The 15662-nt window shown below is 40.3% G+C and overlaps 1 protein-coding gene across 6 annotated transcripts in view; it reads left to right on the top strand.

Annotated features, from left to right (window-relative positions):
- LOC103465353 (inositol 1,4,5-trisphosphate-gated calcium channel ITPR1-like) overlaps window positions 1-15662 on the top strand; it is an 87103-nt gene that overhangs the window by 51931 nt on the left and 19510 nt on the right. For all 6 annotated transcript variants that reach the window (XM_017304779.2, XM_017304776.2, XM_017304784.2 and 3 more), the window contains 10 exons: window positions 6337-6520; window positions 6639-6889; window positions 7732-7932; window positions 8023-8133; window positions 8286-8381; window positions 8607-8750; window positions 8881-8988; window positions 9073-9265; window positions 10797-10919; window positions 15396-15571. In XM_017304779.2, coding sequence (XP_017160268.1) covers window positions 6337-6520; window positions 6639-6889; window positions 7732-7932; window positions 8023-8133; window positions 8286-8381; window positions 8607-8750; window positions 8881-8988; window positions 9073-9265; window positions 10797-10919; window positions 15396-15571 — 1587 coding nt within the window. The remainder of the gene's footprint in view (window positions 1-6336; window positions 6521-6638; window positions 6890-7731; window positions 7933-8022; window positions 8134-8285; window positions 8382-8606; window positions 8751-8880; window positions 8989-9072; window positions 9266-10796; window positions 10920-15395; window positions 15572-15662) is intronic.

The raw sequence follows: 15662 nt of genomic DNA, 5'->3' as shown, positions 1-15662 counted from the left end.
ATGTGGGTCAGTATGCCATCACAGTTGTGCATATATACATTCCCACCCTCCATTTCTCAATCTACTTTATGTTGACAAAAAACCGGGTCATCTGTTAATCATTTTCCCAGTCTGTCGATAACCACAAAAATCAGGCTGTGAAATTACGTTAAACATTTCCCCCTCTTGGATTTAACCGTAGCCCTTCAGACCTTCTCTCTCTGTAGGTCTTTATGTTGTCTCCGTTTCTCTCCTTTTTTAAATCAGTTTATCTCTTTGTCTGTCCATTCTTGTCGGTCAGTCTGCGTGCTGTTGTGTAAGCCGGGGCTTGCATAATCAGATTAGAGCGAGGAAGCCACTAAGGCGGAGATAATGCATCGGCTTCCCACGGCTGCTGCAGAGCAGCGTCACGTGATCAGTCTGTGTTACATAAGGCAGTGTGAATGAACAATGAGGAATGTCTCAGCCTTCAAAACATTCCTGCCTCGCTCCCTTAGGTTCTCCTGCCGCCCAAACTGGGTCATGCCGGGCCTCCGGAACTGGGGCAGTGGGGAGAGAGGGTGGAGAGGTGAGGAAACACAGAGAGGGGATTGAGGAAAAACTGGAGATCTCCTAACCCTTCCCAACTCATGTTTGCCTGGGGAAAAAATTTTGAAAATGTATCCTGCTGAGATAGAAATATACTACAGTATGGAAACATTTGTCTGCTTTAAGTTACTGGGTAATATCCTAAAGGTTTCCAGCAGTGTGAGTGGAAGCCAAGTCCGTGATAAGTCATAGATCACCTCATGCTTAGATTTTTTTTTTACAGCTTCATCATCCATTGTTACTTCCCGAACACCTGTTGGGTGTCGCATATCTCGTTTTCACGTAACACTGTTAACTATTTACTCTTACCCTACTTGGTGAACAAAAATAGCCAAATTATGTACTGTAAATCGCCGGCATTCAGCTCTTCAAACTGTATCGGACCTGCAAGACCAATGCATAAATGCCCACATGCAATAATTAATAAATATTTCTAAGCACAAAGCAAGCAAGGAACACTGGATAGAAAATATTGCATATTTCAAACTATGCTTCAGTGTGTCAGTAAGAAACTTAATTGATTATTTTAGGAACTTCAAGACTAAACCAGAATGTCTTGACAGTGTTCAAGAATACAACGTCTGATATTAATGTGACTTCTAACCTCACATTAGAGCTTTCATACAAAACGGAAATAAAAGATGTGCAGTTCTGAGAAAATTATCAGTTTGAAAATATTATCAGTTTCCAAAAGATCAGGAACAGGATTTGGAAGAACAAAGACAGGCAGTAAATTCCAGATGGAAATAATGCTGTAAAATTTAAAATGTTTGTTGCAATAAAAGATGCGGATCTTTGAAGAAAATGACCGCTCTTGCTGAGGAAGAATAATGTGCACGTTTTATGACGCCAACAATATAAGTTTGAAGTTCTTGAAATGGGTTATTCCTTATGAGCCTTTTCACATTTTTTCATATTACAAGTACAAAATTCAATGTTGTTTCATTGCAACATACAAAGTAATCCATAATAAGTGTTTGGAAAATCATGCAAAGTTTTCAGAAATTTTAAATGTAGAAAGTGTGACATGGATTTTTATTTATTCTCCTTTTACTCAAATCCAGTCAACCTAATGGTTGACTGGATTTGTGTGCCTTTATGTAATTACATATCTGTACAAATGTATCTGTTCTGTGAATTCCTCAGAGGTTTCCTGAAGAACATTAGTGAACAAACGGCATCACGAGGCACCGATAGACATGTCACCAATACTTTTGTGGAGGTTTTTGAAACATGATTAAGTTATAAAACATGGCTGCACATGTCAACTGACTGGCTTGTTGGGGGACATTAATTAGAGAAACAGTCCACGAGACCTAAGCTACTGTTGAAGTAGGTGCTGAGATCCACAGCTGACAGCTCAGCCATAAGCTACACGCTCCACAAATCTGAGCATTTTACGAGATGGCAAGAAAAAAAAGAACAAAATCCAATTTGCAGCTTGTTTCCAGTCATGTAAGGGACACTGCAGACAGGAGAAAGAAGAAACTCGTTCACGTGTCTAATAACAAGCAAAACATTGCATGTTGTGAATAACATTACACAACACCTCATGAACTCTGTTCCCACACAAACACATGGCTCAGGACGCTTTGCTTCACCAAAGAAAAGGCCAGGAAATCCTGTGAGAAAATCTGTTAGAGGCTGAAAACACCTGTGAAGGGATTGCAGGTTCACCTCCCAGCTGGACAATGATCTTGAACACGAGCCAGAGAAACATTAGCATGACTTAGATCAAAGCATATTTGTGTGTTAGAATGGTCCAGTCAAAGTCCAGAGTAAATGTTACAGAAAATCTGTAGCATAACTACAAAATGTAATGTCTAAACTGGGGTGTCCAAGTCCAGTCCTGGAGGGCAGCTCAAACACATCTAAATCTCATAAATGTGTCATTACCAGACCTCTCCAGAGCTGATTGATTTCTAATGAGGGAATTTACCCATTTGATTCAGGTGTGCTGAGTCAGGGATGGATATAACAGATGAAGGTTCTGGACGTGGGCACCCATAATCTAAATGTAGAACAGTAGTGGAGAGAGACACGCCTCAAAACAAAAAGCAGTTCTACAAAGTATTGATTGGAGCAAAGAGGATAAATAAAATGCAAACCATACTTTTCAAAGTTTGCACAATTATTGCATATCAATTGCCAAATTGCCAAATGCATGGGGGTTTTTTTACATGTGGAAAAAAACAAATAAAAAATATGTTTTTTAACATGGCAAGACTAGAAAAACTCAACTACCAGAGTATACAGTCAGAGTGGTGAAGTTAGTCATGGAAGAACATTTTGGAGTGGGCTTTTATTCTCCAAAAGTAACAGATCAAAAACATTTTTGCTCTACATAAAGTCTCTGTGGTGTTTTAGGTTTAACACAAAAAAATTCTGATGGTTAAAAAATGTCATTGCATTCTCACTTATTTACTTTTAAGTGGTAGCTTTTTCCCAAAGTCCCTATCTTACACCTCATACACAAAGCTTCTTTTCCTCTCCTCTTCTCCTCTGTCTCCGGTCAGCTTTGCTGCAACGAGCTATGACAAATCAAGCGCAACTGTAAATTCTGTTGTGACATGGTGACTTGTGACATTTCACTCATCCGCCATCTGCCGTCTAACTACACGCCACGCTGCTCTCTTTCCCTGCCGAGGTGTTGTGAATGGAGGGGGGGGGAAGAACCCTGTTGATTTAAAATTGAAAATCCTAACAGACTCGGATAGTTTGTGGGAGGAAGAAAAGGGATGAGAGAAAAAAAGGAGAAACATTTCTTCAGGGGGTAAAACAGAGCTAAGCAGCAGCTCCGTTTTGGTCTACATGTGGTGCTGGCTGACGTGAGAGGGAGGGTGAGAGGAAAAGAGGAGCGCAAGTATAAATAGCTGTTACATAACATCCTTTTGTTGATGCCAAGTGGCGGAACGGAAGGAGAGAAGGGAAAGCGCTATGACCTTGTTTTTCAGCACTGTCCGCCCCCTCCTGGCCCCGCTCCTCTCCGTCTCATAGTTACAGACAGGCTCTGTGTTTACCCAACACTACAGGGGGGCCCCTGAGATGCGTGGCCCTCTTCTCCGTCCACCTCATCTCTCTACGCTTTCGTCCTCGCCTTTTTTTTTTTTTTCATCCTACCAAAACACGCAGAGGGCCGTGCAAGCAGTGGCACGGATTTTTTGTCGATGAGCTTCTCAGGGAAAACGTCGAAACTACAGAGGCAGCAGCGTGGTTAGATATGAAAGCTTAAGGCTCTCACTTCTGATTCATTGTCAAAAACATTTCTGAAGAAATCAAAAAATGAAAGTTATGTCGCTCTGTTTTTTTTTTTTTTGTTGGCCTTTGCTGTGGCATTGTCTTTGTTTCGGTGACGCACTACAGTGTAGTTCTTAGTAACTGAGTTTTGACAAAGTGCTGCATTTTGGGGCTTCTAGGCTGCAGGTGAATATGAAAATGTTTTTTTGATGACCAGCACATTTGGTTTCTTTAAATGGGAGTGAAACAAACAAGCCTTTACCAACGTGGAACATGATCGTCTAATAAAGATGAAAAGGCCCTTCTGGCGTGCTGCTGCACTCTCACACTGTTTGGGATATCTGTGGTGTCTGGCATTTCCTACAGAGGAGCCATTCTGCTTTGATAAAACAAAGTGTGGAAAACCAGCTTGATTACATAAGAACAAAAATGGCCGATAGAGAAGACTGAACTTTAGGGCATGCGTGCGATTGTGGGCATGTCCTTTTCAAAACTGGCATGCGCTGATTGCCAGAGACAGCTGACCCATTTTTTTTTTTTTCCGCAAGTGCAGAAGTCAGTGGGCGTACTACTGGTGTGTGCAATCTCCAGTCTGTTTGTGCTTGAACTGTACAAGGATTTTTGTTTGTGTGCGGCGGTGCTAGTTATGTAATGCTTAAGGATGAGTGCTCCTCTGTGTTTCCCGCGGTCGGGTTGGTGTATGTTACTCGCGCCGTGCCTCGTTGTTTACCCCTTGCTACAGAGTTATATGAGCACGACAATAACTAGCCCCCACCTCCTTCATGTTCATACCCTCCACAGGCGTGCTTGGACTTGTAAAATCCTGGCTGGACTGTCAGTGGTGCAGCTAATCCCGTCTCTGCGCTTCCCGTCTATCATCAGGTTGTTTATTGCTCGATGGCCTTGTCTTGGCCGGCGGTTTCTCTCGCTCTCCTCACGCTGTCCATCTCCTTGTCTTTGAGACTTGGCAGAGTGTGTACGTGCAGGAGGTCTGCAGCTCAGTGGAGGATGGCCGGGGTGGGGCACAGAGCTGCGGGTCTCCTTTTGAAGTGCGAGTTCAGATTAATATCATTGTTCTTCCTCAAGGTACTTTGGTCAAAAAGCTGATTAGACTCGCTTGTTTTTTTTTTGTTGTTTTTTTGTAGCTTTGTAGCTATACAGCCCTTTTTAATTTCAAAGTCACTGGAAGTATTTTGTTGGAGAAGGAGAAATGGAAACATCATGACTGTAATTTGTGTCTTTTGTTCTCCAGCCTTACGTCTAACCTAGAAAGGCAGATGGTTATGTAACAAAATTTGAGAAGTGGCCTAAATACTGCCTGATAACATTCTGTCCCTCCCTATCTCTTGCTCTCATTTCCCCTCACTCAATCATCCCTCTTTTTCATTTATAGTCAGTTTTTCTTCCTCGTTCGCTTTCCCCACACACCGTCTCTGCCATTCGATCTGTGCAAGTAGGCCAGATTTCTCCCTCCCGTCTGTCCTATGTAATTTTTTTCACCCTGTAAGTGTGGCAAGGCTGCTTTGGCTGGTAAAAAGCCTTTCCATATACTGCAGCAGTAACAGCTCTTACATAATCAAAACAACAGCCTTCTGGACTGGGACACGCTGTATACATCGTCCGTGGCAAGCTTGAAAGTGCTCTAATTCTCTGTGACCCCATTTTGCAGCCGTAACCATGGCGTTAAACCCGCTCATATCTTGGACCTCCTTCATGGCCGTTGTATAACATCTTCTGAAGGCCCTGATAAGACCTGTTTTCTCATATCAAGCGATACTGGTTATGACTCTTGAATGGTGTTGATTATAAAAACATGCTCTCACTGATATCGAAAGTGCAATATTTGTGTTAATAATTAAATTCCTTGCCTTATCTCTTGTAGGACAATGCTGTAGGTGCTTTGAAACTTTTATTTTCAAGATTTCTTAGACAGAAAGTGAAACCATTTGCTGTGGCAATAGCTGATGCATTTTGTAGAGCTTTTACATGATAACATGTTTGAAACCCATAAATACATAAGGTTTGTCCTGTTAAGATGTGTTTGAACTTATAGATCTTGATGGCATGCTAATTTCTAAGTCCAAAGTTGACGCAAACAGTATATTGCCAAAAAGTATACATTCATTTAAATTCACACACAAATGAACTTTAATTTGAGTTGTGTTGTTGGCTCATCCTTTAGCACCTCCAGTTCTTCTGGGAAGTTTTTCCACAAGCTTTAGGAGTGTTTTTATGTTGATGGGGGTTTTGGCCATTTTTCCAGAAGTGCATTTGTGAGGTTAGACACTGATGTTGGACAGGAAGCCCTGCTCAGCTTTAAAACTATAAAAAGGTGTTCTGTCATGTTAAGATCAGAGCTTCCGTATAGCTAAGTAAGCTATGTTCAAACAGAACGTCTTGGTGATCAGTTCCGATTTTTTGTTGTGATTCAACTTTGTTTCATGTTTGGAAAATTTCTGGGGTTTCTGGCTTTAAAACACGATGACATTTTCCTATTTAATAAAATTGTCCAATATTTTTCCTTGTATCCAGCGCTCTTTCTTTTGCCGTCTGACCGATGACAAGAACTCAGAGAAGTTCTTTCGGGTTTTCTACGACCGTATGAAGTCGGCTCAGCAGGAAATCAAAGCGACTGTGACGGTAAACACCAGCGATTTAGGAAACAAGAGAAGAGACGAAGATAACCAGGACAGAGATGACCCTCTTCGCAAAAAAGGTCTGACATAAAATTAAAAGCAGAAAACGGTCATTAATTTTTTAGGTCAGATATCAGACTTTGTAAATTGATAGTTACCTACTAAATGATGACTTTTTGTTTCACAACTTTGCTGCAGCCCGAGATTTAACTGTGTCGATGACAGAAGATGTGAAAGAGCAATTGATAGAGGCCTCATCTGCCACCAAGAAGGCGTTCAACTCTTACCGACGGGAAGCTGAGCCAGAGGACCACTGTTCCTCAACAGACGGGATTCCCAGCGCCGGGGCCAAGAACCAGGAGGAGAAGATGAGCTTTGTGGTCGTTATCATGCAGCCGATTCTTCGCTTCCTGCAGCTGCTTTGTGAGAACCACAACCGCGACCTGCAGGTGGGACACACTGCGTAGCAGATAGGCTTCAGTATATCATTCATGGGTTTTAGATGAGTTTTGCTATTATATTTAAGCTGTCTTTTGTCACAATAATTGCTTGGGTTAAATGTCAGGTTTACACATCCACGGCTTTTGAATAGATCTAAACACTGAAAATCTTTATTTAATTTCTTGTCTTTCGATATGTTCTGAAAAAATAAAGTAAGGCATTTGGAGCATAAATAAAACCCAGCAGTAATTCAGGCCAGTGTTGAAAAAAGAAATTCTCTCCTTGTCTTTGTGGGTGTAATTTTTATTTACTTATCTCAAGCCTTATAATAAACTAAAGTTACTTCTGTTTATGACGGTAAATCTATTAATTAAATACCTTATGATTGCTGCAAGATTAAGTAAAGAAGCGCATTTGACCGCGAACTATCTTTATTCATGTTTTTGCAGAAGTAATAGTTTTTGTATAGACCTTCCAGCATGAGTTGAGATAACAATGGGTAAAAATTTAATTTGTATGTGTATTGCCACAAATTCATAACATTTATTTGTGTACAGCAACAGACAAAGTCAAACTACTATATGCTCCATACCAGAAAGTATAATAAAAACATAAGTCCATATCAGTCATCTATAAGTCTAAATACCGTGGTATTCCTAGGCACCTGTATCAGACCCATACCTTTTACATTTGAAGTTATGTTGTTAGTAACATAATTATTCATCTGAACTGTTCAGTCATTGTCTTATTATTAAACTAGCTTTTAGTCTAAATAGTTATCAGTCCGGATTTCCCGGTCCAACTTTTTGACTTTAATCGGTATCCCTGCGTAATTTCTGTGTTCTGCTAGAACTTCCTTCGTAATCAGATCAAAAAGAACAACTACAACCTGGTCTGTGAGACCTTGCAGTTCTTGGACTGCATCTGTGGAAGCACCACCGGAGGCCTCGGGCTGCTGGGACTGTACATCAATGAGGACAACGTTGCCCTCATCAACCAAACGCTGGAGAGCCTGACGGAGTACTGCCAAGGCCCCTGTCATGAAAACCAGGTACAGGAGATGCAAAAGAAACAGGAGGTTCTCTCACTGCACTACCCCACTATACAGCATTTATTTATGTTATGTCTATAATTCCTCCAGAACTGTATAGCAACTCATGAATCCAATGGTATTGACATCATTATTGCTCTGATTCTGAATGACATCAACCCGCTTGGAAAGAAACGGATGGATCTAGTGTTAGAGCTCAAGGTGAGGCTGGAAGTTTACTAAATCTTAAGTTTTGTTTCTTTGTTGTTGCTATTAGCCATCAGTTATTGATCATTTCTACCCTTGTGAGAAATAATGTGCTTCTATGCCTCTGTGCATTTTCTCACAAAGCGTCTCTTTAATTCTCCTCCCAGAACAACGCCTCCAAGTTGCTGCTCGCCATCATGGAGAGCCGACATGACAGTGAGAACGCAGAAAGGATCCTGTACAACATGAAGCCTAAAGAGCTGGTGGGAAACTCAACTTATTTCTTGTGCTTTGATACTATAACTGCGTTTTTGTTCATGTTACAGCCTCAAACTTCAATGATTTGTTGGGTTTTTGTGCGATGAACCGACAAAAACTAGTGCCTAGGTGTAAATTGGAAGGAAATAAATTCAATTTGGGGTTATAATTTGCCAAAACACGTAAAACTTGCGAATAGTTTTCCGATGCATTAATATATGTCTTTGCAGGTGGAGGTGATAAAGAAGGCCTATCTTCAGGGTGAGGAAGAGTTTGTGGATATAAATGAGGAAGAGGATGTTAGAGATGAAGAAGAACATGATGCAGCTTCACCTCGAAACGTTGGACACAACATTTATATTCTGGCTCACCAGGTTGGATATTTGTATTTGCAAAATCTTAATTAGATCATGTTTTTTGGCCTTCATGCGAAATATGAGAAAACACAGATACTTCTTTCTGCTGCTTTCGTGAAAAAAATCGCTCTTGTTGGCTACTTTGCAGTTGGCGCGCCATAATAAAGAGCTTTCCATAATGTTAAAACCTGGAGGTGGCAGCGGCGATGGAGACAAAGCCCTAGAGTTTTATGCCAAGCATACTGCTCAGATAGAGGTCAGACACACTCGACCCTAAAGCTAAATGTTGCAGAGGGATTGGAGTCCCTCTAAGGTGACTGTTTGAGCCTCTGTGTTTTAGATTGTGCGTCAGGATCGCACCATGGAGGAGATAGTATTCCCCGTACCCAACATCTGCGAGTTCCTGACCTCGGAGTCGAAGCTGCGGATCTACTACACGACCGAGAGAGACGAGCAGGGCAGCAAGATTAATGACTTCTTCCTGCGAGCAGAAGACCTTTTCAATGAGATGAACTGGCAGAAGAAGCTGAGAGGTAGGGTGAAGAATATCCAACATGTTTAAAAAATCTTGATCATGTAAAAGTAGAAGTAAAAAAGAAGTATCTCACAGTAGTACTAATGGGATTAAACATTTTTTGAACACATTTTAACATATTTCCTTCCTGAGAGAAATCCACAAGATCAAAAACCCTAAAGTTTTTGCCGATGATGCGGATATGGAAGCGCTTTTTCAATCACAAAACACATCTAACTTTTATGGAAAGTCAAAGTGAAACAGCTTTCCTGTCTAAGAAAGCATGAAGGCCAGACTAAGGTTTGCTGTAGATCTAGTACACAAAGACCAGGACTTCTGGAGAAATGTTCTTGGGACAGATGAGTCTAAAATTAAATGTTTAGTATTTCCTAATTACATCACTCAAGTAAAATAACTTTATGTGAATTGTACAAAAAAAAGTGGAAGTGTTATAGTTTGTGGATGCTTGGCTGCATCGGGACCAGGTCAGCTCATTATCATATAATCCACCATGAACTCTATCAGAGGGTGCTTGAAGAAAATGTGGCACTACCTGTAAAAAAAAAAAAAAAAAGAAAAGCTAAAGAAAGAAGGAACTGCCTTTGCAACATTACCCATAACCTACCAGAAAATCCACCAAAGACTGGTTGAGAAAGCATTGAAATATCGTCAAGTCCCAGGAAATGCGATTTATCCTTAGTTTGCTGTCTGATACACTATTTAATTATTGGTTTTTAAGTGCAATTGAATTAAATATTTTTTTTTTTTTACAGATTTGCAAAATTTTGGGTCAGACATCCATATGTGAAGGGTTTATTAGAGTGTCCTAATTTTGTCAGGTGACTATATAGTGGTGAATTGCTGCATGTGTGGATTATTTCTGAACTAATAGATGACAGAAAGCAAGCCTGGGCAGGATAAGTGGACAGCTGTGCTGAGGTACCAGTGTACAGGGACAACTGTTGCCCTCCTTTATATGTTCGTGGTACAAGTGCATGTTTCCGCTATGTGAAAGCAGACAGGGGCTTTCCAAACTCATTTGAGCGGTGAAGCGTTTTGTACAGTAACCTTATGAATCACAAGTGAGAGTGTGCGCAATCGTGCGTGCACACACACACGCAGACCCACACCCACTCCCTGTGACAAGTCTAATCCACATACAAGACTCTGGTGCCCACGCACAAACTTTATTTAGTCTTTCACTCAGAGGAGGGGATGGACGTTGAAAAGTCCCTGCATCTGTTTCTGTTTTCCTATAAAAGCCAAGTTTACAAAGTCTGAAAAGTCAGGCTGGAGGAGAAAGGTCAAGAAAGACAGGATTTCAAGAACCTGAGTTCAAAGTTGCTTAAATTTCTTTTTTATTTTCTCACAATTTCTTAGTTTTCTCCTGTTCAGATGTCCAAACTTAATTCGCTCATATTCCATCTCTAGATCATTAAAGTATATTATAGATTATGAAAACCAGTACATTTAGATTATTATTTTTTTGGCATCTAAATGAACTAAAAATTAAATTCAGTTTGACTGACTGTATTTCCTCTCCTCCCCAGCCGAGCCAGTGCTATACTGGTGCTCCAGAAACATGTCGGTGTGGAGCAACATCTCCTTTAAACTGGCCCTGCTCATGAATCTGCTGGTCTGCTTCTTCTACCCCCTGGAGGGGGTACATGGAGGTCAGTCATGCTCATCTAACCATCAAGAGGTTGTTAAGCAAGTGCAACTGTGAAATATTTCATTTCAAAGATATTTACATAAATTAAGAAGCAGGGGAAAGGGAAGTGGAGACGCCTAGGTCTTGATGAAGTCATGCTTTCAGACTTGAGTTCCGTTTTTCTTCGTTTTTGATATTGCAATCAGACTTCTGTAGAAAACCAGGTTCAGAAAAAGGCTAATGCAGTGAGCATTGCCTTTTTTGAAGTTTTTCATATTTCATCAAAGAGCACATGAAGAGGACACTTCAAAGATGTTGGAGACCTTTATAGAAAAGTTGCAAAATGAACGCCTTTGTTGAAATAAAGCCATTATAAGTTCTGTTTGTGCTTCGCCTCAAGCCACTTAGGGGGCCGAGCAAACATGCGGAGGAAGGCTCACTGGTCAGGTGATACCAGAACATAACTTTTTGCACTACGTTTACAACACTATTGGAGGCAGAAAACACATTCTGCATAGCATTCTGAACACTAAATAACAGATTTATGCTGGTGCGATGTTTCTCTTCACAATTGTCAGAAAAGGAAAATAAGCATTTGTCAAAATGTCCTAGTTAAAGCCAAGGCCTCAGTCTGTTTCAGAATGTGACAAAACGTGAAAGTCGGTGTTCATGACGCCTACTTTCCAAAAAAGAATGTGGATTATTTTCAGTCTGACAGTAGATGTGCAAAGCTGGTCAAGACGTATCTTAAAAAAAATTTGCCCCTCTGTTGTACAGGATCTCTGTATGCAAAGCACACTTTACAGGTAGACTTTCACATAAAATCCTAATAAAAGACATTAAAGTTAGTGATTGTAGCATTGCTGCTTCATGCCCGTTTTTTTAAATCAGCAGCAGTGAAGTCAACTAATTCAGTCGGAAGCTGCAACAAAGTTTTCTCACATCAATCCCATTTTAAACCATGCATTGTTTCCACCCACAAAAACCGGCTTTAAAGGGCTGATTTTCAGCAGTGACCTACTGATCTCTTTTCTTCACCACATTCAGATCTACTGACGTCTAATCACCTGATCAGGATTAGGAGCGGGACTATCCTGGTTTAAGACACACCCACAGCCTTCATTGCTTCCCGTCATATTTCCCCTCCAGTGCTATGGAAACAACAAATAAACACTGCGCCACTGCCGTCTTTACTGTAAACAGAATCTAAAGCGCCTCAAGGTTTTCATACGGGTCAGATATATGATGATGATCTGAAAAGTTATTCATCATGTATATGTCTTTGACCACATTAAAACCTACAAGTAAAACTTCTGTATTGTGTTTAAGCCTTTTTAAATTGTCAGTTGTGACAAAAATAAAATTGGTAAATGACTCATGTACAGTATCCTGCAAAATTATCTGTACCCTTTGAAATTTGTTTTCCCATTTTGTCACCTTTCAACTCCGATCTTCAAAGCGTTAACTGGGAATTTATCTCTGAGACGAACTCAAAGTAATGTGTAATTTTTAACCAGGTAGGAAATTAATCATGGTTTCAAAATAAAAAAAATAAAAAAGGAAAAAGGGAATTTAAGGTACAGTACAATGTTATCATCTTTTATTTGCTTATCCTTTTGTTTTCATTTTAATTTACCAGAACCAGAAACAGGAAAATCCAGAAACCCCTTCATTAAGCGTGGCTAAATTCATTTTCAAAAACAAAAAGAGTAACCCACTATTATTGAGAACAGTCTAAAAGTTATTTTGATCATATGAAAAGAAAACATCCAGATCAAAAAGCATGTAAAAATGCACACCTACTTTTTAGAGGGATAAACCTGAAGAAAAGTTTTTATGTTTTTAATCTAAAAAAACAAACTAGTTTCTTTATTTAATTGCCAGCTTGGTCTCAGCAGCAGCTCAGGGGAACTTTTAGGTTGATGTCTTTGTAGCAGAAACTTTAGAGACCTCTATCATAAAACTTCCAGTAAACTAAATGAATAACTTAGTTGTTGTAATGTTGAAAACAAAAACTGCTACGTTCTGATATAAAAACTAAGCAGCCATGATGTCTTGTCTGTTTTCCATACATAAAAATAATTGTTACACAACACGAATAATGCCCGACTGTATCTCTATGCCCTCTGGAGCTCTGTCTGTGTGCGTGACATCACGTGAGACTCCTGCATACCTTTGACCTGCTGAAACAGGCACTTTTTATGACTTCTGACCCCGGGTCTACTCTTTTGCTCACACCGACTTCGAGAAAACATGCACTCTGTGCTCTCGCATTCCCCCGTTACTTAGGGCTTTAGAATGAAGGTTATAGGAGCAAGAGATCTAGGTCAGTGTGTTCAGCCTGCACGCATGACTAACTGGCTTTTGATGAGCAAGTTTGCTTAGCATGCCACACTCTTAGCACACGCGAGCTTTCGAACTGTGCAGCTCTGCAGTTGTCCTGCAGATATTTGCACGAAGTCGTAAGGGAGTTTGAGAGCGCACGTAAGTGCGCCTCTTTCTGTCTCCGACATCACAGGAGCTACGTGCTGCTCCCCGCTCATTCCTCATGAATCTTTCAGCTGAGGTATTTTTAGAGGCTGTTATGTAAGTGGCACCTGTCATGTGATCTCCACTGGGATTGGAAAGGAGAGAAAACCAGAGACGGGGAAGGACAGAATGAAACAGGGGGGGGCAAGAGAAGGAAAAAAAAAAAACTAACCGCAGCAGTCTCTCGCTCCGTCTGTCTCATTCTCCTTGAAGATTTCTCCTTCTTTGCCTGTTTCTGGTTTTAATCTTGATTGTGACCAAGCATGCAGTGAGTAGAGTAATCTTTTAGGATATGCTAAAGCGTGGCCTCGGCTTTTAAGCAAATCAAACCCGGTAGGAGATTTTAGCTTGACGGGCACATTGCCAAATGAAAGCCATGTTTCAGGCTCTAATCCTGGATTTAGTTCAGGATCAGAGGGAGCATCGGTTTGGCTCCCTCTAAAGATTTGTGTGAACACGTACACACTCAGTTCCAACAAAACTGTGTCATACACGTTCTGGTGTTATGTAACTTACTCATGTTGAAATCAAATACTTTCCAATGCAGGAGAGGTTTAAGGTACTGAACTAAAACTCATATTCTGGGTAATAATGTCAAATTACTTCTAGGCCTTAACTGGACTAAGACAGTGAACAACGTCAACAATTAAAAAAATGAAAATAAAAAAATCAAGATTTTGGTGCACACATTGGAAATAATTAAAATTATACATGCAGACTCAAAAATATATTGTACATGCACAGTAATATTTGGCATATTTTGTGGCTTTCAACAAGCTTCTGCTGTAATTATGGCTGGATATTTCACACCACTTTGTTAGAGCAGCTCATTTAAATGTGTTCGTGTCCAGGTATGGATAGGGATAGTCCAGGGATAGTCCATAAAGTTCTGATCTGTTTTAGGAACACCTGATTAATTAACTAACTAGCCCTTTGTCTTGACTTGAATTGTGTCAAACATTAAATCATTTGTTACCAAGACTATAACGCTAAGATGAAATTAAAATGCCTTGGATACAGAAATAATCCAGAAACCACCAAAGGACAAGGCTGTCAAAACTGATAGATGGTAGAAAACAGACTTCACTGTCCACAGCCGGGACTTTCAGGCGACCTGCCGAGAATGAAACCCTTGCTTCAAAAGCGACTTGTTAAAAGATGAAGATGTTTGACTCCCAAAGACAAGAATGCTTGGAGATTTCAAAATAAAGCTTTCTTATACCAACTTATAAACATGGTGGTAGCAGTATCATGCTGAATGTGGCTGCCGCCAGTACTGCTGTGTTCCACCTTGTAGATAGAGGGGGAAAAAAGAGGACAACCTGCAAATTCCGTTTGCTTGAAGGTTTAAACTTGGACTCAACTGGGTGTTCAAACAGAAAAATAAACCCAGATGTATCTAAGCTGATTTTGAAATGGATAAAATAGACCAGTATTAATGCTCCGGAAAGGCCTCGACCGCAACCCTTTTAAAACTTTATGAACTTTGCCTACAAACTTGGTTTATAGCTGGAAATGAGATTTAAATGAGGTTCACAGATTTTGCCAGAAAGAGGCATCAACTATAAAATATAAGATTTTCTTCTCTTCTAACTACTCCTTTTTATTCAAAACTTTCGCTTATGACATGTTCATTTTAAACTGCAAATGAATAAAATCAATAAAAAACTATGCAACCTGTTGATTGGCATTTGACTAAATATTAGTGATATTTGTATGTATTTGTGAGTGTGTGAACATTTATAAAGCTGTAATCTCAACTTTTAACACTCACTCTATGAAAATAATTAGCAACTTTCAGCCTGATGAGGAGTGCAGGTAAAATATAGGGGTTGTTTGCTAGATTCTTTAAAATCACATTTTATCGTGGAGGCTTTGGTAGATATGGCTGAGTTCTGTCTGGCCATTTCCCATTTAATTGCCTTTGTGCGTGTGTGTTTGTGTGCGTGTGTGTGTATGTGTTCTGCAGGAATCCTGGAGCCCCGTCTGTCTGCATTGCTGTGGATGGGATTCTTTGCAGCGCTGGTCCTTGTTCTGCTCATGCCGAAGCCGCTGGGTATCTTAGCCCTGGTCGCTGTCACAATCCTCCGTCTTATCTTCTCCGTGGGCCTGGAGCCTACGCTCTTCCTTTTGGGTGCTTTCAATGTGAGTCGACTTAAAACCTTGCGATGTTGCTTAGCCTACGGACTTCTGTTTATATTTGGATGCTTTTAAATTGTTACTTTTTTGTATGGTT

The sequence above is a fragment of the Poecilia reticulata genome, chromosome 5 (assembly GCF_904066995.2).
Source record: "Poecilia reticulata chromosome 5, P_reticulata-male-v2, whole genome shotgun sequence".
NCBI lineage: Eukaryota > Metazoa > Chordata > Actinopteri > Cyprinodontiformes > Poeciliidae > Poecilia > Poecilia reticulata.
The sequence above is the reverse complement of the archived record's forward strand: the minus strand, read 5'-3'. Positions and strand labels throughout refer to the sequence as shown.